Source organism: Thermobia domestica, chromosome 6 (assembly GCF_964235325.1).
Source record: "Thermobia domestica chromosome 6, izTheDome1.hap1.1, whole genome shotgun sequence".
Taxonomy (NCBI): domain Eukaryota; kingdom Metazoa; phylum Arthropoda; class Insecta; order Zygentoma; family Lepismatidae; genus Thermobia; species Thermobia domestica.
Genome location: NC_137459.1, coordinates 255,368,305 through 255,392,754, shown reverse-complemented (window position 1 = coordinate 255,392,754; position 24,450 = coordinate 255,368,305). Strand labels below are relative to the sequence as shown.

At 32.2% G+C, this 24,450-nt stretch overlaps 2 protein-coding genes across 2 annotated transcripts; both read right to left on the bottom strand.

Moving 5' to 3' along the window:
• Positions 1-6,009: 6,009 nt before the first annotated feature.
• Positions 6,010-6,936, bottom strand: LOC145687509 (uncharacterized). The gene has a single exon (XM_081760974.1). It carries the CDS (start codon positions 6,934-6,936, stop codon positions 6,010-6,012), a length of 927 nt encoding a protein of 308 aa, XP_081617100.1.
• A 712-nt stretch (positions 6,937-7,648) lies between these two features.
• Positions 7,649-21,465, bottom strand: LOC145687782 (uncharacterized). Its single transcript, XM_081761217.1, has 5 exons — positions 21,339-21,465; positions 13,829-13,901; positions 12,971-13,053; positions 12,318-12,417; positions 7,649-9,715 (listed from the first exon to the last, which is right to left on the bottom strand). The coding sequence occupies exon 5, from the start codon at positions 9,713-9,715 to the stop codon at positions 7,661-7,663; it is 2,055 nt and encodes a 684-aa protein (XP_081617343.1). The 5' UTR covers positions 12,318-12,417; positions 12,971-13,053; positions 13,829-13,901; positions 21,339-21,465; the 3' UTR covers positions 7,649-7,660.
• Between the last annotated feature and the right edge of the window lie 2,985 nt (positions 21,466-24,450).

The window sequence follows — 24,450 nt, the reverse complement described above, 5'->3', positions numbered from 1 at the left end:
AGCACATGACGTCCAAAATCTGTTAAGTATAAATATGGATGTGATTCTAAGGTTGATCATTTTGTTCCAATTTTACTAGCAACGTCTGATTCGGTCAGAAAATATGTTGAAATAATAACATCATTTAGTTCTCCTAATTTATCTGGTAATATGTGAATAAATAAAGTTTATTGTGAAAATTTTCTAAGCCACATTTTTTAAACCTAAATACTTGAAATATTTAAGAAAATCGAGAAGTAGTACCAAAACATCTGTATCAGTATATGTATCTGTATCTGTGCCAAAACATTTGATGCTACAAATACTTGCTCAAAATATTTGCAGCATGGAAAATGTGAGGAATTATTATCAAATCCGCCTCTTCAATATTTTTCATAACTTCCTCATCCGATAGTTCAAAGCACTATTCCGACTCAATTTTTATAGCTGGTGTATTGTTTGACAAGCGTAATAAATTTTGGGAAAATACATCCAAGACCATATATTATTGATGTCCAGGATTGTTTAAAATCTTCAGAATTACCAATTCTGTGATCCAAACAAAATTCACATTTTAAAATACTCACAAATCAATACTCCTGCACCTCTTCCACACTTGTGTTTCGTATGGCTTCAGCTAACTGATTAACACTTACATTGAAAGAATAAGCAAAACTAGGATTAGCAATTTTATATCAGGTCCAAAAGTTTTAGCAGATATAGGTAGTTTCACCAGATCCTATAGGTAGCAGATATAGGATAACGGAAAACTACTCAAATTAACAAGTGAAAGAAAATACGCAATTGTTACAATATTTGTTTGCTGTGTACAGTTCATTCCAACCCCTTTGTGTTTCTGCTTCTCCTTCTTTAATCTAAACAATTGTTGACCTGGGTGCAATAGCGGTCTAACAAACGTCTAGTTAGAAAGAATAAGTGCATGTTAAAGTTTTCCACTCTCTTCTGCAAATTGTCTCACAGAGCTTATATTTGGCGGCTAGTACAAAGAAACTCGCAACTTACTTGCTGCACTGTAGATTTGACTAGAAGTTGATAATTATTTTGCATTTTTTTTCTTTTCTTAAAACAATTTTCTTTATGTTATGCACCTAGCAATGTGGATGTTGGTTAGACCACTATTGTACACAGGTCAGCAATTCTAAGTGTAATGTGAGACCAGTATTGTTGACTTCATCTTTAATTGTAGAGCTCCGTGTTGCAGAGAAATGGTTACAGTGTATGGGTAGTTGCTCACCCGACAGTTGTGTTGAATACTTGGTGGTAATCCAGTACCTTTTTATGGTATCTGCAAACAATGGAGCCGTCGGAAAAGTATCTTTGCGTACTAAATATTCAGAGGGCAGGTAGAATTGATATTCCTATTTTGCATGCCTTGAAACGCATAACGTTATTACATGATATGAGAATTCTAAGAGAGACGGCCTAAAAACAGGTGCAACGATAAATGTCTGAAAACAATGTCAGAGAAATGATTAGTACGCAATTTATCCATTTATTATATTCTTATTCTTCTTCTATTATTATTATTATTATTATTATTATTATTATTATTATTATTATTATTATTATTATTATTATTATTATTATTATTATTATTATTATTATTATTCAAAGTTCAAATATGCACGGTGTTTCGAAACAACACCAACAATGTTTTTGGGATATGATTTCTGAGACGAATATTTGGATAGAAAACATACTAGTTTATAAATGAAGTCTTGACCCGACTATGGCAAGTCCCATAGTTTTGGAGCTATGGACCCTTAAACATAATTATTTTTATGTTTTCGGCAGCCTATAGCTCCGAGAGGAAGCATTTGTGCACCCATGTTGGTCTACATTTTTTTCTTATCTTGGTGACAGGGATCACCTCCCAAACATTGTCGATGTTGTTTGGAAACGCCCTGCATATAGCAACCTTTGTTTTCTTTTGTTTATTGAGTTCAATTCCAAATTTCTTTCCAGGCCAACATAAATAATGATTTACAGATCGTGCGATTTCACTATTTAACGAACTCTATGGCCTATGGAACCCGGATATTCAATGCCCCGCTCACACAAAAAAAAAGTTCCACTGACTTCTGTCCTTAGCCAACTGGATCCAGTTTACATTTTATACTTCTATTTCTGCAAGATCCATTTTAATATTATCCTCCCATCTGCGTCTAGATCTTCCTAATGGATGTTTTCTGATTGAATTTACAGTAAAAAAATTGAAAGCATTCCTACTTTCTTGTATTTTGGATACATAACCTTTCCATCTGAGCCTATTAGGCTTAATTACCCTAGCAACATTTGGTAAACGATATAAATTATTCAGTTCCCCATTGTTAAGTTTCCGCCATTCCTTATTAACGTTTCTCTTCGGTCCGAATATTCGTCTGAAGATTTTCTTCTAAAAAAAAAACTTTCAGCTTACGTTCTTCCATCAGAGTAAACGACCATGTGTTGCAACCGTACAGCACAACATGCATGATTATTGCTTTATGTAGTTTAAGTTTAAACTTCATTAACAGAGTTCGCGACAGAAAAAAAAATATTTTGAACTTGATCTTGAATTTCCTGCTTTCAGTCGACATTTAAATTCTTTGCGAATGCAATTTTGATCTGCTAATATTGATCCTGGATATTTGAAACTATCCACTTTGTCGAAAGTATTATTTGATGTTTTGATTCATCAGTAATTTCCAGTATTAGAATCCCAGCGAACTTCAATGTATTTAATTTTCTATTTGAATCACTAAAATTCTAATATAGTGGAAACGTCAGTAGTCGAAACCAAAAGTGAGCATTCCCCAAGTACTTGGATGGATTACTTCAGATTTACAAGACTCCCTCCTCCCCCCAAAAAATGTAATACAAAATGCATGAGTGATTGTACAAATGGAGAACAAAATGCATAACTTGTTTCGTACATTAAATTTTATTTAATTGCATATATATATATATATATATATATATATATATATATATATATATATATATATATATATATATATATATATATTTAAAAAAATCAATTAAAGTTTGATCGTGTCATGTTAAAAAATAATTAGTCTCACAAAATTATCATGGGCACAATTTGAGCATTAAAACCCGCCTGTGGCCGCCCCTCCCCTGATTGAAGCAAGGGTAATCGGGATTCTAACATTATAATCAAGTAGCATTTGTGTTTCAACTATCTGTTAATAATTCTCGTAAAAAAAATCCCTCTCTTCTGGTGTAGTAGCACACTCATCACTGGTCTAGTGGCTACCACGCTCACGTTTGGTTTTTGTGGTCCTGGGTTCGATTCCCATCGTGAGCCTTTGGAATTTTAATGTCCTCGATGTTTCTGTGTTTGTGTCCCTGATTTTGAAGCCTAATGGAAAACAATTTAACAAGTGAAGTAAAAATAGTGATGGTTAGTAAAAAAGTAGGTAGCGTTCGCCCTTTTCTGTGCACAAGGTTTTGAGTTCGGTTTTAGTTAGAAAAGCAATTCCATGTTTTAACTTATTACGATGATTCAGACTCCATCGTCCTCATCTCATATAGCTTCGACGCCCACCTTCAATCCAACGAATATTGTTCAGTTTAACAGCTTTTAACGAAATTCGTGTTTTATAATATAACTCGAAGTAAGTAGGAGTATGCAGCAAACGTAAAGAAATCCTCGGATTAATCCGTGGATTACTGTGTTGTATGACCTTTTTGGTAATTGAACTCATGAAAGAGTATGACGTGGGTAATTGAAATCATGAAGGGGTATGACGTATGTAATTGAACTCATGAAAGAGTATGATGTGTGTAAATGAAATTATGATCGAGTATGGTGCATGTAATTGAAGTAATTAGTTTTTGTAATTGAAGTCGTGAAAAGAGTATGACGTATGTAATTGAAGTGATAACGCGTGGCAGATGGTGCCGCTGGCGCCATTACTGTCTGACCGTAATGCGAGTTCCTTTTATACTTTTTCCGCCCGTCTACTTTGTATATTACCGACTGCCCGACAGCCGCGCTGTATTGAACGTTAGCTTTGCACTGGCGCCATTATCATTGCGAGTTTTCAGCCCCGCCCGCTTTGAATTTTGCCGCTCGGTAGCCGTGGACGCTAATGGTATTTTCCGGCACACTTTGTATGTTCCCCGATACTTTAACTTAAGTAAGAAGAGAAAGTTTACTTACCTTTGATAATATTCCGCCGCTGCCTATTTTTTGGTTGCTGCCACTGCTTCATTGATGATGACAATCTTTTTTATGACGTAGAAGAACTTGTTGAGCGAACAAACAAATATTGCGATACCGCATTTTGTAATTTCGTGTTTTAGGATATATTTATAACCTCGGCTGACTTTTTGATTCAGATTATTATTAAACTTAATAAAATAATAATTCATTGAGTGAATATATGAATCTGATATTGTAATTTTATGAAAAGTATAAATATTGTGCCTTTATTAATATCCTATTTTTTATACATATGAAGCATATGTATTTTTCCTTTATCTTATACAGAATACACATACTTTAGTATAATGTACCTAAATAAATTTATATAATACTATATGAACCATATGTATTCTTCCTTTATCTTATACAGAATACACATACTTTAGTATAATGCACGCAAATAACTTTATATAATAGTATATGAAGCATATGTATTCTTCCTTTATCTTATACAGAATACACATACTATTTGTATTAAGTACCTTTTAATTTTATAGGATGTAGAAATTAAAGGTATGAATATAGTTTTAAAAAAATTATTGTAAAAAATAATGATAAAAATTATATATAATAAAAAATTGTAAATATAATAAAATGAAAATGTAAAATATATAATAAAAATAAAAATTGAATGTACATAATAAAAATAAAAAATGTAGATATATAATAAAAATAAAAATTGTAAACTATATAACAAGTGTTTTAATATAATGCTATATACATTGTTCTATTGATTGTTTGTACTTGATTAATAAAAATAATTTAATATTTGAAATGTGGTGTATACAATATATAAAAAACTATTTACAATATGAAAATCTATTTACAACATATGAAAAATTCACACAATATAAAAACTATTTAGTATATGAAAATCTATTTGCAAAATTTGTATAAAAAATCTATTTACAATATATATTATTTACAAAATGAGGGTGCGGTGTGAGGAATGCAGATATGGTATAAAGATGGTATAATAACCAGTACTTGTGAATATGAAAGGAATCTGATAGTATAGAATATTTATATGCTATATCCAGGTCATGTCAAGTTAACGAAAATGTATGATTATCATAGATGTTTTCACCTCCATTTACACTATTATTTACATATAAAAATAAATAATTATATACATATATACACACATTCATTCGCACAATCTATTACGTGACAGAACTTCGACTTTGATAACCATAAGGAATGGTACGGTAATCTGTCATACTGTCGGGGTTTAATCTTTGTCTTTTGTTATTTACTTTTCGATGAGTCTTTGTTTCAGGTCGTGAAACAATGGTAAACCCATTCTTACGTGAAATCCACCCTGGGAAGTTTAACTCCTTCTTTTCAATTTTATTTTGAACTAAATTGTAAAAATGTTCAAAATTAATTTCTTTTCGCGTTCTACTGTCCAAAGTAATACCCCTGATTTTGTATACATAATCCAGTTTTCCCGTCCCAATTTCTTTTAGCCTATACGCATAATTTTAGCCCCTAAACCGATAAACATGTCTATTTCCCACCCTTCCGGAACTTCATTGGTTAGCTCACCCAGGTAGGACCCAGTTGTAAGCATGGACTTATCATTTCGTCTCTGGACAAACATTATGCTGTCCGTGTCACAGTACAAAACATTTTCAGGTCCTACTGATGTCAAGAGGTCATAAAGTCGAAGCCTTGCCCATGACGTAATAAACGCGGCAAGTACAACATTCGAGAACTTCCACGGTTTGTTTTCATTCTCGATGTCTTTGTATGTGATAATTAGGTGTTCGTCACCAATCGGCAGTACTGATTGAACCTCATATTGCGCCGATAATAGATATGTAAAAAAACGTCTCCGGATTATCAATGATTTTTGTTTGCGGCAAGTCTGTTCGCTGCCCCCATTTTCCATATAAGGAGTTGAGGAATATTTTGGAGATATACCTCAATCCAGGGTTCTTCCTGATATTACTATGATTCAATTGAATGCCCTCATGGGCAAGATACTCGTTAATATATTTTTCTTCGTCTCCTTTATTTTGACACGAAGCAGGAAAACCAGATGCCTCCTGCTTCATTTGGAGGAAGGAATTTACATAGTTGCGGAACAAACTATGCGCATTTCGATCCTCGGAGCCGGTGAGTTCAAATTCCCATATTTCTTTAATGGCGAGTATCTTATATCCGGCTTGTATTGCTTTATGAAGTTCGGGGGTGCAAAACGTACCAGTAATAGCCCGGTCCTTATCGCAATGCAAACAATCATTGACACTTTCCTCATCCATACAAGTACGGCAAAGACCGAAAAGTAATCGACCTCCCGCAACATATGGAAGAATCGGGAAATAAACATCCTTTGGAGGCAAGACGGTGCATTTAACAAGCCCATTGATACATTCCACTTCTGGAAAGTCTGGCCCCCTATGCATTTTTGGCATACCTATTGGCAGCGGCTTTCGAGCCATTACCCAGGGGTAGAGACTCGTAACATCCAGATATTGAATGTTTTCATTATCAGTACACTCATACAGCGCATTAAAACATTCTGTGCGACCGCCATTAAATGCATGCTTGGGGATCAAATGATCGACAATATCCTTACACTGAGTTTTGATAAACTCCTGTATGGACTTGTCCTTCTTCACTTGATCATCCCACTCACATTCCCACATTTCAATAAGATTAAAACCTCGGCCACGTAGGTAATTTGCTTTAATGACAGTCTCCTCATAACGTTGCTGCATAATTGTACGATAAAACGTGGGGTCGTCAAGCTGTTCATGACGTAACTCTAGATAACACGTGGGACAACAATGCCAAAAACATCCATAGAACTCTAGCACAGTTTTACTACTTGGTTCATATCCGTCAACCCTATATTTCCCAAAGCGTCTTTCGGTGCCATTTTCCGAACACTAAATTTCAGTACCTCTTGTTAATTTCATGTATCGCAACCATTGCAGTGCTTTCACACTTTGACGGTCACGATAATCAAATCCAAGAGGTGGAATTACACCAATTGAATCTTTTGGTAAATATAAGGTACAATAGACATTCATAGCAAGACTGGCTATAGTACTTGAAGAAATGAAACATTGGATGCCGCCAGTTTTTTCTTCGATCAGGTCTGAAAATTTTATGATACCCTCAGCTAAAATTCTTACGTCATTTTGACAGTACGCGAGCATCTCCTTTTGGTGATCATACTCCTCGCCGCTTAAAGCACGTTTTTGGTGCCAGGCGATTAGCTGTCTTTTCTCTTCGGGGGACAAACTATCGGGATCAAAATACTTAAGATCCGGAATTTTGCCTACATAATTTTGATTATTTGGGGTATTAAATAAGTATGGGAAAGATCACTTCCGCAAGTTGCCAGATAAGCCCAAAGTTTTGGGTAATTTTGACAGTTTAATTCCCATGTATAAGTAACTATCCCTGAACACAATATGCCCGTTCCCGACTCTCAATTCAATAATCTTTTGCCCCGTCATAGTTAAATCTACGGAAAGATGCTCGGTCTCTATAAGATGGAGCTACATAATGGATATCATAACGACTCCCATTATGTGATAACACAATGACCTTGTCAAACCCTTGACGAGGTGTTAACACGAACTTAACAAACCCACCAAGAGTTTTAAAAGAAAACTCACGATTTCCGTTTTCATCTCCACATATACGGCACGTATCGTCCAACGAATTACCCTTGCATGAGTAACAAATTAGTTGTGTACACACAAGATTTACATCATGCTGCTGTTCCCCCTTAACATTCATATCCAGTAGCATAGTTTCTACATCGAATACAATGTACAAATACTTTTCGACCCGGGTAAGGCTTTCTTTCTGAACATAGCAAACGTGGTTTCGGTTAACATGTATGTTACATGCTTTACACAACCGCTCACCACATTCGTGTTCAGATTTACGTCGTCGTCTTAAATCATACATTACGCCACACTCATTACATACCCTGACTAACTCACATTCGCTTTTGCCACGTTTTGTTACATCTTTATGATTGTTGAAACATTCATTCGATGAAAACAATCTATGACAATCATCACATTCCCGTTTAATTTCAGAGGTAACTAATTCATGGTATTTTTCACAAGCTGAACACTTGAATTCGCACTTATGATAAAGCCCATTATTATTGTACCCCTGCAAACATGATTTACAAAATCCTCTTGTACCTAATAAGTTTAGAATACTTCCAATCAATTGATAGTGATTCTTTACGTATAGGATATATATCTGTTTACCACCTTTTATACCCGGATATAACACATGAAATTCCCGACTATTAAGTTTCCTTTCAAAGATAATGATTTGGTACTTGGACGCGAGATGGCTCTGTATCCTTTTTGCGTCTTCGAGAGTACACCCGTTTTGTTCACCAGGTTCTATGTTTAATCTTTCACATAATTTAACAGCCTGATTTAACAAACGCTTTGGATGATTCTTTAATTCATACAGTTGTTGACGTTTTTGATTAGCCCTTGCCATCCCCAGAATTATACTCTTTGGGAGGCAGTATACATCCTTCTCCATTGGAAATACCTTGTCTTCTAAAAATTTACCCAACGGTGCATATTTCTTGATGGTTCGATTCCGCGTTTTTCCTCTTCCTTTACGGAGATGCACACTATGCACCTTAAACGTGACATCACCTCCGATCAGAAACTCCTCATTGCTATTGAGGGTATTTTCCACTACAGAGAAGAGGGCTTCCGGATTCAATTCAGATTTTTTCCGCCATGAAAGATAAATTGGCTTATTTAACTTCGAGGCACTGCTCTCGATAGTTAATCCTATATAGGTGTTCTTGTCAACATCCTTTATTGTATGGGTCATTACAAAATCAAACAGATTTCGTATATATTTTTCCGGGTCTTCGATTCCGTTTGAACCCATACACTTAATGGTTAGCTCTGTCCCCTTTAGCCCGAAGTACGCATAATTACGGGATGTACTCCTTACAATCTTAAAATTTGGCACACCCGTACCATCCATTGTCTTAGGTACATCCTCAGAACTCACAGAACCAGATCCTACTAAGTTTATAGGTTCCCCAGAACTTGCAGAGCTTGGCCCTGGCAAGTTTATAGGTTCCCCAGAACTTGCAGAACTTGGTCCTGGTAAGTTCACAGGATCACCTAATAGCTCGCGAGTGATTTCATCAGATAAACCATCTGTTTTACCAGATATTATCAGCTGGTTCAGCTTTTCACAAGCCTGATTTTTTATATCATCCTCACGAAAGAATCCGCACTGATATAGATCAGAAATATCAGCAGCGGATTCACAGCTTGCCAAAATAATTTCCTGAACAACCCCATAATGCCTAAATAGCGCTTGCAAAAAACGTTCATATTCAGGACTACGTACACGCACCCCATTTTTATGAATTTTTTCTAATATCATTTTCCATGTATAAAATGTAAGTTCGGGTGCCTCGAATCCAAAGCGTTCGGCCAAGGTTAACAGTTGAGTTAGATCGTTTACACCTGTAGAAGCCATCTGTAATCAAATATATATTCAAGTTAAATTCACAGTATTTTCACTGACCGCACAACGATAATAGTAAATCACAAATTCAGTTTTAAGTTTATCGACAATACACTTAAAAGTTTATCATTATTGCACTAATATTTGCCGTTAACTATAATAATAAATCTTCTCGTAACTTTTCTTTCAGTTTACCGAACACACTGTTTAACTTTATTGGTAATATCTTCACTAGTTTCCGCTATCACCAGTTTACAGTTTGTCGTAATAAAATTTTCTTCAGACTAATTGCACCACGTAGTATAAACCATGAACGTCTTCACAATTTCAATAATTCTTCACTACTGACTGACCGATCAATTTTACCTGTTTTATATGCACGAAAATGTTGTAAATTTCACACGAAGTTTTCCGAAAATTAGCGAAATTTTCCGAACTTTGCCGAAGATTGCCGAAAATTCCCAATCCTATACTAACACTGTTTATGAAAATATAATTAAATGTTTAGCGACAGATCCTGATAAGTATAACTCCGTAAGTTTTTCAGTTTACAGAATCGGCAAATCCACTCACAGTTTCCGATATCACTAAATGACAAAATCCTATAATATTTATCTAACTGTTTTGCAATTGCAGCACACAACGTACAAACAGGAACGTCTTCTATACTGATTCGCCGCGGCTTGATGCGCTGTATTTATACTTTCGAAAATGTAATCTCGTACCCAAACGTATTTAGCTTGTAATCTCGTACCCAGATACAGTTACTTTAAAGTCTCGTACCCAATCGTGCTCAGTTTGTAATCTCGTACCCAGATAATTTAGTTTGCAATCTCGTACCCAGACGTATTAAATCACGAAAATATTTTCTAAACTAATAATGTTATTTTACAAACAGGTATTATTATTTAAAGTCATGTGACATTTTTCGAAGATTTCCGAATTTAACCGAATGTTTCCGAATATTTATTTTTCACGGACAATAATACTTTCGTATTTGAAAAATTGAACATATCTGATGTGAACATTCCAAAGAATAAAAATCATTTTAAAATAACATTGGCAATAAAAAGAACAAAGTAGTAATAAACAGAAACACAAATTAATAAAAATAACATAGTAAACAAAACATATCAAAGAAGAAATAATTTAGCAAAAATCAAATAAGAAACAAGGTTAGAAAAAGTTTTAAAATAGTTTATGACCCAAAGCATCAGAACTTTATCAGACGAACAATATAGCAGAGATTTAAAGAATATAGATAATTAATCCACATAGGTTAGGTAAACCATATTTAATTAAGCCAATTATTAAACAAATGATTGCATAGAAATAGCAGATTTCAAAGATACTTAGCTAATGCAATTTTATTCAACAAAGATTAGCAAAAGAGAGCATTAGGATAGTTAATTGTTACAAATCGAAGTTAAAGGCCAACCAACAAAACATAGCACATCAACAAGAAATTAATAGAATAGCAATAGTATAAAAATAGCAGAGAATAAACAAACTTGAAGCCAAATAAGAAAAAGAAGAATGGTTAGGAAAAAGCACATTTAGTTTAAAAAAATATTTAGCAGTTCACAACTTTTAACAAGTTTCGAAACAATTAACAACTATTTTTTAAACGTTTACACAAATAATTAACACTGAGTTTATTTTAGTACACTCACATATTGTTCGAACAAGTTACACATGTGAACAAATAAAATAATCACAATCATAGATTGTTCAGAATTTCAGTTCATAGGAAGCGTACGAATTAAAAATGTAAAGTAGCATAAAATGTATAAGTAAAAAGTAACACACATTAAATATTTTTCTGATAATGTAGCTTTATAATACAATTTTTTAAATTCTGTTTTAATGTATTTTGTAACGCATGATTCATTTATTTATTACTAAAAATATTATTCACTTGTAATGTTAATTTTCATTAAGTAAGTGTTAATTATATTTGTATCTTCTACTTTGATAGCCATTTATATTCTAACTGATAAAATGAAGAATGTCTTGTATTAGTAAAACTTTTCATATTTCTAATTTACTTGTGTCGATACTTTGAAATTGTTATACGTATTTACATTATACAAAATTAAAAAAATTCAAGTTTAAAAAAACAAAGATGCAATTTTAAAATTAAAAAAATGCAAGTTGTAAAACAAAAAGTGTAGCTTTGAAAAATAAAAAAAAATGTTTTGAAAAAAAAAATTTTTGCACATGATCATAAATGTTCAGTTAATTTTGTTTTTAACTGTAAATGTTAATGTTTATTTTCAATTGACATTAAATTCTTGCAATGCAATTCTTTATATGTTTACATGAAACTTTTGCAAAATAAAAAATGCAAAAAAGTAATTAAAATTTAAATGAGTTGCAAACGAAAATATAATTTTACATGATCTTAAATATTCATTAAGTTTGTGTACTTAAACACATGTAAAGTTAATTTACTCAAAATTATTTGTGTCTTTAATTATATTCTCTTTATATTATAGTTTCATTAGATTAAAATATTGTTTTTATTAATTCCTTTATGTAAGTAACAAAATATTTTATTTCTATTTATTAGCAAGTTTTAAAGTTTAACAAAAAAATGTATATGAACACTTACCACCGCTGGAAAAACTGGAAATCCTTATCTAAATGTTCTTAGATGCCGAATAAAATATGATAAGTGGTAAATTCACAGTTGAGGGTGCAACACTTGAATGCTGTAATAATAAAGAAAGACCATATTACTTTACGTGAAACAAAAATTTGAAAATGTGTATTACTAAACTGTAGAAATTAATTTGCAAAAATTTAACTATGTTGCATGCTACAAAAAATTTTTAAGCGGTGTTAACAAAACTGCATGCTGAAAAAATACTTACATGTATATTGTGAACAGAAAATAAATTCAAAGAAAAAAATGTATGCAAGAAAAATTTACCATTTGTTAACAAAAACGTTACGCAAAACAAATGCAGGTTCTCAAAAAATAAGTAATGCAAAAAAATTCTTTCAAAGTGATCTGCATGTTACAAAATAATGCAGGCTTTCAAAAAATAACTGATGCAAAATAATTCTTTCATAAAGTAATCTGCATGCTACACAAGCTCAGTGCAGCTACGCTGTGAACTTGTAAATAATTCGTTTGCTGAGCAAACTCCTTGTTAACTTTAATTTGATCGCTTGCTAATCAAGCTCAGAACACTTACAGTGTGAACTTACAAAAAAAAATCTTAAGCACAAACTATTACGTAAGTTGTCAATGATACTTACTTTACTTCTGTGAACTTTGATACTTTGGAATTCTGAATTCCGCTGCAACTTTTACTCCAATTAACTGCCTCCAATTAGATGACCTGAAACAAAGAAACATTACTAAGTAACACTTGTAATTTATTTTCCTAATCATTTTTATGATTTGCTTCTTATTTTTTATTGGTTCGTATCTTTTTATTATTTCGCTTGGTACACAAGCTCAGAAGAATTATATTCCGAAAGATTAATTATTTATTCTCTCGTCTGTTACACAAACTCGTTTTTAAAATTGTAAAGAGCAAATTTCATTTGAGAACTTGTAAATTAGTCGGAACAACTATGCTGTGAATATCAGAATGTTTAATCAAACTAACTTAACATAACTTAAGCTAACCTTTCTTTTTATTTTTACTTTGTTTTAAATGTACTTTCTTATATATTTGACTATTTCTACTTGTTCTTTTAATGTTCCTTTCTTATATATTTGACTATTTCTACTTGGTCTTTTAATGTTCCTTTTTATATGTTTAACTATTTCTACTTGGTCTTTTAATGTTTCTTTCTTAACTTTGACGTATCATTTTCTGTGAAAACTTCTTATTAATTTAACCTCTCGTAATAAATTACTCGAACACTTATAGAAAAAAAATTCTTATAGAAACTCGTAAGAGCAGCTACGCTGCGATCATTTTATTCGTTCGTTTGCTGTGCAAACTCTTTGTTATCTTTAATTTGATTGCTTGGTACACAAGCTCAGAGCAGCTACGCTGCGAAACTTACAAAAATTTCTTATTTCACTATTTCGTATTATTTTCAATAATATTCTTGCACCAACATAAATGGTCTATTTAAGTACAAAGGAATAAAAAAAAATACCTTTGGTAGCAGAAAATATCTTGCTCCTCTAATACTTCTGATGGTCACTTATGACAGTTCTACAAAGGGTAACCTAAAAAAATATATCATAACAAGTGTTAGAGCATGTGTTGTAGTGTATAAAATCTTATACCTAACTATATATCTATATTTACATTAGAGATATATCTATATCTATATATATGTATATCTATATCTATATATCTATATATAGCTATATATATATATATATATATATATATATATATATATATATAAGTATATCTATATCTATATATCTATATATAGCTATATATATATCTATATCTATAAGTATATCTATCTATCGATATATATTTATATTTACATTAGAGATATATCTATATCTATATCTATGTATATCTATATCTATATATCTATATATAGCTATATATATATATATATCTATATCTATAAGTATATCTATATCTATATATCTATATATAGCTATATATATATATATATATATATATATATATATAAGTATATCTATCTATATCTATAACTATATCTATCTTATTTGTTAGTATAGTATATGGTATGCCTTATATAAGATAGAAGAACATGATATTGGGTGTATCTAAAGATATATATTTCTGAAATATGTATAAATCATTTGTTTCTGTTAGAATTAAATTTTCAAATATCAGTATTAAGACACTAGGAAGAGGTGGCAGGAAAAGGTATACAGGAGATGTCAATGGAGTTTTGATAAGTTACAAAAAAACTAAAGGAAACATTTATAAAAATCGGCTACGAAAACAGAGTACAAAAAACAATACAAAGTAAAAACAAAGGCAGGCATAAGAAGAAAACATGCATAAAGACAAATGACAAAACATAACAAATTTGAATTATACACAAACAGAAAGCTTCTGCTATATACAGAAAGATAAAAAACATATGATAGCTAATGTCAAATAGTTTGGGTTAGGTTAAAGAATATATAATAGAATAACAGACAAACATCTTGAAAAAATACAAGTAGTAGTACTAATAATAGTAAATAGCAGCAAAAGCCAAGCAAGAAAAAAAACTAAACACAATAGAATAGTACTCAAGCAGGTTAAGAAATTCTACTAGTAACGCTAGTACCAAATAGCAGAAAAACCAAGCAAGGAAAATACTAAACGCAATAGAATAGCAAGCAACCATTTTAAGAAATATATAATGCTATCACAATAAGGAACCCATACACCACTCTTAAAATCATTTACAAAGAGGAGCACAATTGGAAATTCTAAGAGACATCTAATAATAGAATTGGTAACAGACATATAATAGCAAACAGGGAGACAGAAAACTTTTCAAATAGCTTAAGGTTAGTTCAAGATAGGAACAAACTTGAGCATGCATTAATTAAAAGCATCATACTGGTTTAGCGTTAAGAAGTAGCGAACTTATTAGTTAGCAAGTAAAAGCAAAACATGAGCTTAAGTTTAGAGTTTAGGAAACATTTAAAGCTTAGTTGTTGTTCTGTGTGGGTGTAAAACACTGTCACTTACTCTGAGGGAAGAACATAAACTAAAAGTATTTGAAAACAAGATCCTAAAACAAATATTCAGTCCTCGGAAATGGAAAATGGCAGAAACTTCATAACGAGGAACTACATAATTTATATGGTTTACCCAACATTGTTAGGATCGTCAAGTCTAGGTGGGCAAATCATGTAGCTAAAATGGAAAAACGCTTTCAAACTCTTGACTGGAAGATCAGTCGGAAAACAACCATTAGGAAGACCTAGGCGCAGCTGGAAGGAAAATATTAAGATGGATCTCGCAGAGATTGGAATACAAAGTGAAAATTGATGCAAGGATAGAACTCATTGGAGAGCTTCTGTGAACCTCCGGGTTCCATAAAGTTAGTTAGTTAGTTAGTTAAAGCTTAGTTGCGGACAAGATCTTAAAGTTTAAAATAATTCAAAACAAATTATTCAGATCATGACCATATTGGCGTTTATTAAGTATTGTAGGTCATTGGCAATTGACGAATGAGGCAAAGCACAAATACAATAAATTAAATATAGTTCACATTAAAAAGTACAATAACCGCAGGAATAAAAGTAGCGGCAGCAAAGTAAAAGAGAAAATCATGTAGTACAACAAACAGAAAGACAATATTTAGCGATCCATACCATGAAAACAAAGGATAGATATATTACATAACAAGTGAAGGTGACTGGGTTAATCAAACAAAAGCAAGAATATGTTAGCTAAAACATAGGTGGAAAAAATACCAAAGAAAGAGCAGATCAGGATGTAATTTATGTAAAATTTAATTGCGAGGTCATCAAAATTAGGGTAGCACACAATAAATTGGAATAGCTTAGGTTAGGACAGGTTACATAAAAAGGAGTCAAACTCAAGCAAGAGAAGATACTAATCTGTAAGAGATGGATTGTTAATGGTACTTTACTTAGTTTTTTATCTACTTCATCATATTATTCTATAAAAAGAGATAGACATACATAAAAAAAGAGAAATATTCAATAGAAATAAACCAACGAAAGAAAGAGACAATTTAGAAGCTGATCAAGGAAGGAGTAAAATAGATATAAATAAATGAGTGCAAATAGTACAAAAGGTGAAATACAAATCTAATAGCATTCCACATAAAACAAAATAAGTAAAAATAGTTAGAGAGAAACACAAAGAAAAGAAAAGAAACTTTGATTAGAAAAAAGGGGATACAGGCAAAGGAAGAAAAAAAGAGGCATACATGCAAAAGTTTACATGATAGTAGAAAAAAGAAGGTTAGATTACAAGCGGAACAAAGAAATAGCAGCAAAGCAACAAGTAGTACCCGATATTTGATAGTTCACATGCAACCAATAGGAGTAGTAGTAGTGGTAGTAGTAGTAGTAATAGTAGTAGCGATAGTACTAGCAGTAGTAGCAGTAGTAGCAGCGGTAGTACTAATAGAGTATTAGAAGCAGTAGTAATTGTGGCAGTGGTAATAGTAGTAGTACTAGTAGTAGTGGTGGTATTAGTAATAGTAGTAGTGGTAGAATACTAATAACAGTAGTGGCTAACATTGGTAATACTACTACTCGATAGTAGTAGTAATAGCGGTAGCGGTAGTACTAATAGTAGTAGTAGTAGTAGTAGTAGTAGTAGTAAAGGTGGGAGTAGTAGTAGTAGCAGTGGTAGTGGTGATAGAGTATTAGTAGCAGTAGTGATGGCAATACTAGTAGTCGGTAGTAGTAGTAGTAGTAGTGGGAGTAGCAATAGTAGTAGTACTAGTAGTAGGGATAGTAGTAGTAGTAGCAATGATAGTAATGGTAGAATACTAGTGGCACTAGTGGCGGTGACACTGGTAATACTAGTAGTCGGTAGTAGTAGTAGTGGTGGTATTAGTAATAGTAGTAGTAGTAGTGGTAGTAATAGTAGTAGTAGTGGTAGTAGCAATAGTTGTACTAATAATAGGCGTTCATGCAGTTTCAACGATCATGTGTTTTACATATATAAAGTATCTGTAATTCAAAGTTAGTTACTTAAAAATCCACGGTAAATACATATGTAGCGGACTCAACTTATACAAATTTACTTTAAATTAGATACTTTCTGTTACATATACAGTAAGGTTCCATATACGTAGGCTCTCATTGGGTAAGCATTTATCTAATGTAGGGTTCCAGGGTAAGCATTCTACATTGAACTTAATTAGTGACTATTTATAAGAAAAAAGGGATGCCTAAATTTATTCATTATTATTGGTAAGCTTGAAAATGAATCTTTACAATGTATCAGCTATATTTTCTAACAATATCAATAACTTGGTCCTATCTACAAATATAAGTTAGACAAATAATGAACAGATTTTTTCTTAGTTTCACATGTGTCAGTGTCTTGAACAATAGTATTCACATTGAACTGAAACAAGTGTTTTTGCTTCTATTATTCATATTGACTACTCCTTATACTTTCACGAATATTAACAGCGTACAGTTCTTCCGCCTCTGATTATATTGAAATCTAATTAAACTCGTATTCTATTTATAGTTAAAATTGCGTCCATTTAACTCGAATGTATACCATACTCAATTGTAAAATTGTGGGGCCAATGCTAGAAATTCTTGGTTCAACAAATCCTGTAGCGTTCTCATGACAAAAAAACAAGTGTTTTGTATAAATTGTAGTGAACAATCAGCGTAATCGTGGGTTTTTTATATATACTTTTTTCAACAGCTTTCTTTGTAAAGCAAATCATTATAAAAGATTCATTCCTCATAATCACCATAAACTGAAAAATACTGATTCTTTAACAACTACATACAAAATTTCCCTCTGCCCCAATCTTAGGGGTGCTAAAGTGTTGTGAGTTCCATGTCCGGTCAAGTAATTTCATATCAATTTTAAATCTTATATAAATTGTGGTGGGACCCCACCCGGCCTTTGGCTTACATTTAAAAGAAGATTGGTGAGTATTTTTCGAAAGTCATAATTGTGGGACGCTAAAGTAAAATAAGTCGTCTCAATATAATAATAAATTTCAAAGAATAAATTGAAATATGATAGTATCGCTGGTTGTATGCAACCCAGCGGTACATAGGTGCTTATCTAGTCTACATAACATTTTAGGCACTTTTCTATTAAATATGTTTGGTATCGTTCCCTAAAGTATATGTATTTCTTCCCTGTATAGTTAAACCTCCTGTACGCTAAGCATTTTAAATATCAAAATACACAAGTCTCGGCATGTCCTCAAATAAGTCATTATCCAAGGTAGCCTAGAAAATCTAAAATCTTAATTCCAATTCTATATACATTTCTGAGTATTGTCCTAAACATCCCACTAATCAACCTTACAAGCATTGAGGAGTGCTATAACATTTTTTCGACGGCATCAAATATTTTAAGGAAGCTAAAGACTCTAATCGATAATTAAGAAATTTCATTTAAATTTTTTGTCCATCTAAACGATTTCTCATTTGTATTATCAAACGGAAATAGATATAAAACAAATCCGGTACGCTAATATTCAAATATTACTGTAAACAAGGCTGCGAAAACACAATTTATAATGTATACTGTTCAACTTATTTTACACAAATACGGAACTAATAGCTAATTTGATAATTACGATATAAAATTATGTTTCCAATAATATTGAAACTCAATCGGGTAAAAATCAAATTTAGTTTATGAAATACTAGTTTCAATAAAGTCAAATAGTATGCTACAAACAAAATTCAAGAGTACTATAACTCGTTGTATCTAAAATTGTGTCTACGGACCCTGTAATCATCATTATTTCTTAATAAAAAATGTAATCTACAAACTAAAATACAGTGTAATTAATCTAAATAGCAAATCAATACAACTACTCCTTTATATAGTCTTAGTATTAATCAATTTGTCCTCATACCAAAATATTTCCTATATTTCTTTAATTGTGGGGAAAATCAGTAATAGAGTGCTTACTTCAAAGCCAAGTTAGGGCATTATAACAATGTCCATAGATTTTTCGGGGTTCTATCTATTTTAATGGGTCAAAATAACCACCATTTCCCTCATAACTTAGCAACTATAATTGTAAAAAGTCAGTATTATTCCTCAGGTCATTATAACTAAGTTTTTCCTCAAGTGACTTAAAACAATATAATGCAGTAAACAAAGTGAGAGAATTCTTTAAATTTGTTCTATCAATCTCCAAAACTTTAAAAACCCGTGTGTGCCGTCCGTTTTTTTTAAAATTACTAACAGTCTTTAGAATCTCAAACCAAACAAAGCGGCGCTACTAATTCAATAATATATATCTCATATAATTACACCGTTGGAGGTTCATGTCTCAAATAGCCATAACTTTGAAACTTATGTTTCGCCACCCATTTTAAAAAAAAGTAATAACTTAGTTCATACACTCTATCCGATGTCCTTAAGTGTCAATATTAACTGTATTACGCTATTTCAGCATTTATGAATCTATTCGCTTTGCTTCACTCTAAATTTTCTATGACATCCAATATATTAAATCTGTTCTTTCGGTTTACGCGATTTCTACTTTCATTTAAACTGCTCGCCATAAAATTTAATTTTATATGCGTCAAAAAGAAATAACATCTATAAAGTATTAAAGTTTTCTCGGAGTATCATATACGGTTTTAGCACGGTGGAGGTCCCCCCCCCATGTTACTTCCTGTGGTTCAGGAATATAATAAAATATAGGTCTGTGTCTCCTATAGCCTAGCTGTTAAAAGTAATAATAAAACTTGTTCCTTACTAATCAATTACCGTACACGCCCTAGTTGTGGGAGACCCACCAATGGGGAAGCAATGCTAAGCTATGGCTCATATACCCCACAGTTCTAAATGAACTCTACGTATTATCTTGGACTTTAAACGTAATTTTACTCAATAACCGTAAAATTGAAAAAAGTACATTTTCGATGAGTCATAATCCAAAAGATCTAAGTGGGAAAATAAAATTCAATTACAAGGCTAATATAAGAAATAACAGTACGTCCAATAAGCGTAGACTCCTCTCATTATGAAGCGTAAAGCATCTAGATGTTAATGGAAATTATTCTACAATTACATCTCATGACTTGTCCCTAGCTGGACACTCCTTATTTTTTTACTGCTACCAACTCGCTGAATACTCACAAAATTTTAGAATTCAAACCCTTTAAACTTAAATATTCTGTCACGCAGCAATTCCTGTAACATTGGCAATGCCCCCATTTCATATAAAGTCAATACTTTATACTATCGGTATGTGAAATCAACAATAAAAAGTTTAGTAAAAAATGACAATAAGGGAACAACATAAATGTAATTCATTAGACTTGACATCACAATTTAATAGTCATATTACAAAATAAGGAAAACAAACGTAATGATGATAAAAGGGACTGAAAAACAACCAAATAAGATAATATTCTTGCAATTAATCCTTTTTTCGCAAAACGAAGGATTCTCTCTTTATATATAATCTCAAATTGATTCCTAGTTAGAAAACCTTAAACACCAACGTGATAAATACGCATTTCACACTAGTAAACTCCAATAAATCACTTCAACAAATAGCGTTTCCTACAACTTTGATTCAAATTCTGTACTGCACAATAATGAAATACAAAAAAACAAAGTTTGAAATCGAGCTCAAGATGCGCAAAATTCCAGCTCAATAATAATAATAATAATAATAATAATAATAATAATAATAATAATAATAATAATAATAATAGAGCTTGTTTACTGCTAAACTTTTTTAGCGTATGTGTCTTCGGCAATTAATTCTTTTATTCCTACAAAGTAGTATTCAGTTCTGCTTTCCCTTGCTTACATTCATCAAAGTTTGTTCGTTTCATTAAAAAAAATCGGTGCTGAACAGGCCTATAAACTCAAACTTAAGTACAATCAACATAATAAAACAAATCTCTTTCAATAAAACAAAGTTTAAAACGAAATATCAATTTCATGAATTAATCAATCTTTGCAATATTTAATTCTATATTTTCTATGTATAAAATTAGCTAAAGTTTTCTTACCTTAATTCTGCATAAGCGCTGAAACAATCTTCGTTGTCAATACAGCTAGCTGCAGAAATCAAACACCAAACTAGTACACCCAATAAATTCTAATACGACCACACTAAATCTTCTCTATACCAAGCGCAGTACTCGGCATATAATAAAACGGCTATGGTCGGTCATGTATTTATAAAGTCCTTCAATTCCGTCAAAGCATAAGTTCATTTATTTACCCTCCTTTCTCCTATCTATGATTAGTTACAAATATCTTACAACTTTCTACCATTATGCTTATTTAAAAAAAATAGATAAAATCTGATTTCCTCATGCATTTTCATCAGATATAATAAATGAGGGGTCAGTCTCCTGCCTTGTCCTAGTTTTTGGGTTAAGCATTCAGTTAACCAATTTATTTATTTCATTTCTAGCCAACATGTTATTCCAAAATAAGATTGCACATAAAAGAGAAAATTGTGGAAACCGTTTACTGATTACATAGCAATAACTCAGTAAATAACGACACCAGTATACATAGCACTTTCTTTCCTTAACTAGCATTCCATCAAAGTAACCTTTAGTGGGCATTCCTTTCAAATCGTCTATTGGTACAGTTAGAGCCGACTTGCAGACATAAATATCTTCACATAAGTAAATCTTAAAATATCTAAAGAGTCACCGTAAAGTGGTTCTTTTTAGATAATATCACTCATTGTGCCATCACTGCAAATAATATCATCTATAGGAGAAAGTCCCATAGCGGTTCAGAAAATAGCACTAGAAATCAAAGCATGTATTTATTTCAACAGCTGTGGTTATTAAACAGATATTGTCTACATTTATAACTCGTCAACCGTCCTCATTTCAAAAATATTTTATAGTTCTTGTGTACATCAGAATAGACACAACCATCAAAAATAATATTTCAACAAGCTGTATTTCAATTAGAGGTAAATGACATTTTAAAAATAAATATGTTCCACATGATTTCAAGGCTGAGTTCCAAATTTCCAATAACAACGAATATCCCGCTTCAAACACACCAAAACCCATCGCTAAGGGTTCATTCCAAGCAGGTCATATATCTTGTCTTGTTCTCCGACTCATTGTAATACAAAATTCTGCCACATGATGTCGCCACCTCCTTATACGCAAAGAGAAATTTATCTTCGAAAGTATTAACACACAAAGAAAAATGCATAGCTGGATTGTCTTTGATTTTCTTTCAGCAACGTATCGTAAACCGTTGTCACCGCTGTACCGTAAAAAATATCAAATATTTTATAGTGTAATTTCCAGTATTTATAATTCCATGTACTTAAACAATATTTAAATCAACTATTTTTCCTAAATAATTATAATATATGAAAATGTTATTGTAACAATAAATACTAGGCTGTTCGAAAAAAATCAAGTTCATTCTAGAAATAATTAAAGATTTTAAAAAAAACTCCGGGCTCAAAAGACCAGTTCATAAACGGTCGGTGCGGTTCGTGTGTTATCGGCGTGCTTCGTCAAAGAACATCAGTGGTGATATCAAAGGTAACTTGTCTTCCTACTTAAGTTAAAGTATCGGGCAACATACAAAGTGTGCCGGTATCTATAAAGGAAAATACCATTAGCGTCCACGGCTACCGAGCGGCGGGGCTGAAAACTCGCAATGGTAATGGCGCCAGTGCAAAGCTAACGTTCAATACAGCGCGGCTGTCGGGCAGTCGGTAATATACAAAGTAGACGGGCGGAAAAAGTATAAAGGGAACTCGCATTACGGTCAGACAGTAATGGCGCCAGCGGCACCATCTGCCACGCGTTATCACTTCAATTACATACGTCATACTCTTTTCACGACTTCAATTACATGCACCATACTCGATCATAATTTCATTTGCACACGTCATACTCTTTCATGAGTTCAATTACATACGTCATACCCCTTCATGATTTCAATTACCCACGTCATACTCTTTCATGAGTTCAATTACCAAAAAGGTCATACAACACAGTAATCCACGGATTAATCCGAGGATTTCTTTACGTTTGCTGCATACTCCTACTGAAGTAGCACAACTCAAGCAACCAAGCAGCACTACTTGAAGCAATGCGCAGAGTAGTATATCAACATGGGATACGTTTACGAACGTTTTTGTGGAACATTTTTGTCCTTTACATCGGCGAAGAATATTACAATAAATTCTCGACTGATTTTAACCCCAAGCAGTGGGGATGATTGAAACGTGTTAAGTGATGTGTGTCATATTACATCAAAATTGTATCGCATATGAAAAGAGAGAAACAACATCAAATTTGGAATACGCTCTTAATATGAAACGCATCATTGTTTCCTTAGCAATGTGCTGCCAACTTGTGAAATTATTGTCAACATGAAGACGCGATCTTGTCTTGTTTAGGTAGGGGCAGCTTTGGAAGCAAAGCTTTTAGTTTCAGGGCAAAATAATTATGTAGTGAGAGAGTTTTAAAAAGTTTCAATTTTTCGTTTTTTTTTTCTTTTTACTGAAATAAATATGCATTTCAATTCTGTTATGTAATTTCATATATATATATATATATATATATATATATATATATATATATATATATATATATATATATATATATATATATATATATAGAGAGAGAGAGAGAGAGAGAGAGAGAGAGAGAGAGAGGTACTGTTCTATATGGGCGTGAAAATTAAGTTTGAGTAAGTTTGCAGAAATTTAGCGTGTATATGTGTGAGGAAATTAGTATCCAAAGCTGTGATTTTCCCAATATGGAATATTAACTTGATCCGAATACGAAATATTCCAATATAGGATCAGACATACGCGAACTAAATAAATAATCTTGAAAAGCTGTTAACTGAATAATATGATAAACATATTGTTTGTAGGGGGTGTTTCAAAACAACACCGACAATATTTGTGAGGTGATTCCTGGCACCAAGCTAAGACGAGAAACATAGACCAATGTGGGTACACAAATGCTTCATTTCGGAGTTATATGCTGCCGAAAAACATGAACAAATGAACTTTAAAGATCCATAATTCCAATACTATGGGACCCACCGTACTCGGGTCAACACTTCACTTCGGAACTAAAATTGATGCTATCCAAAAATTCATGTTTCAGAATC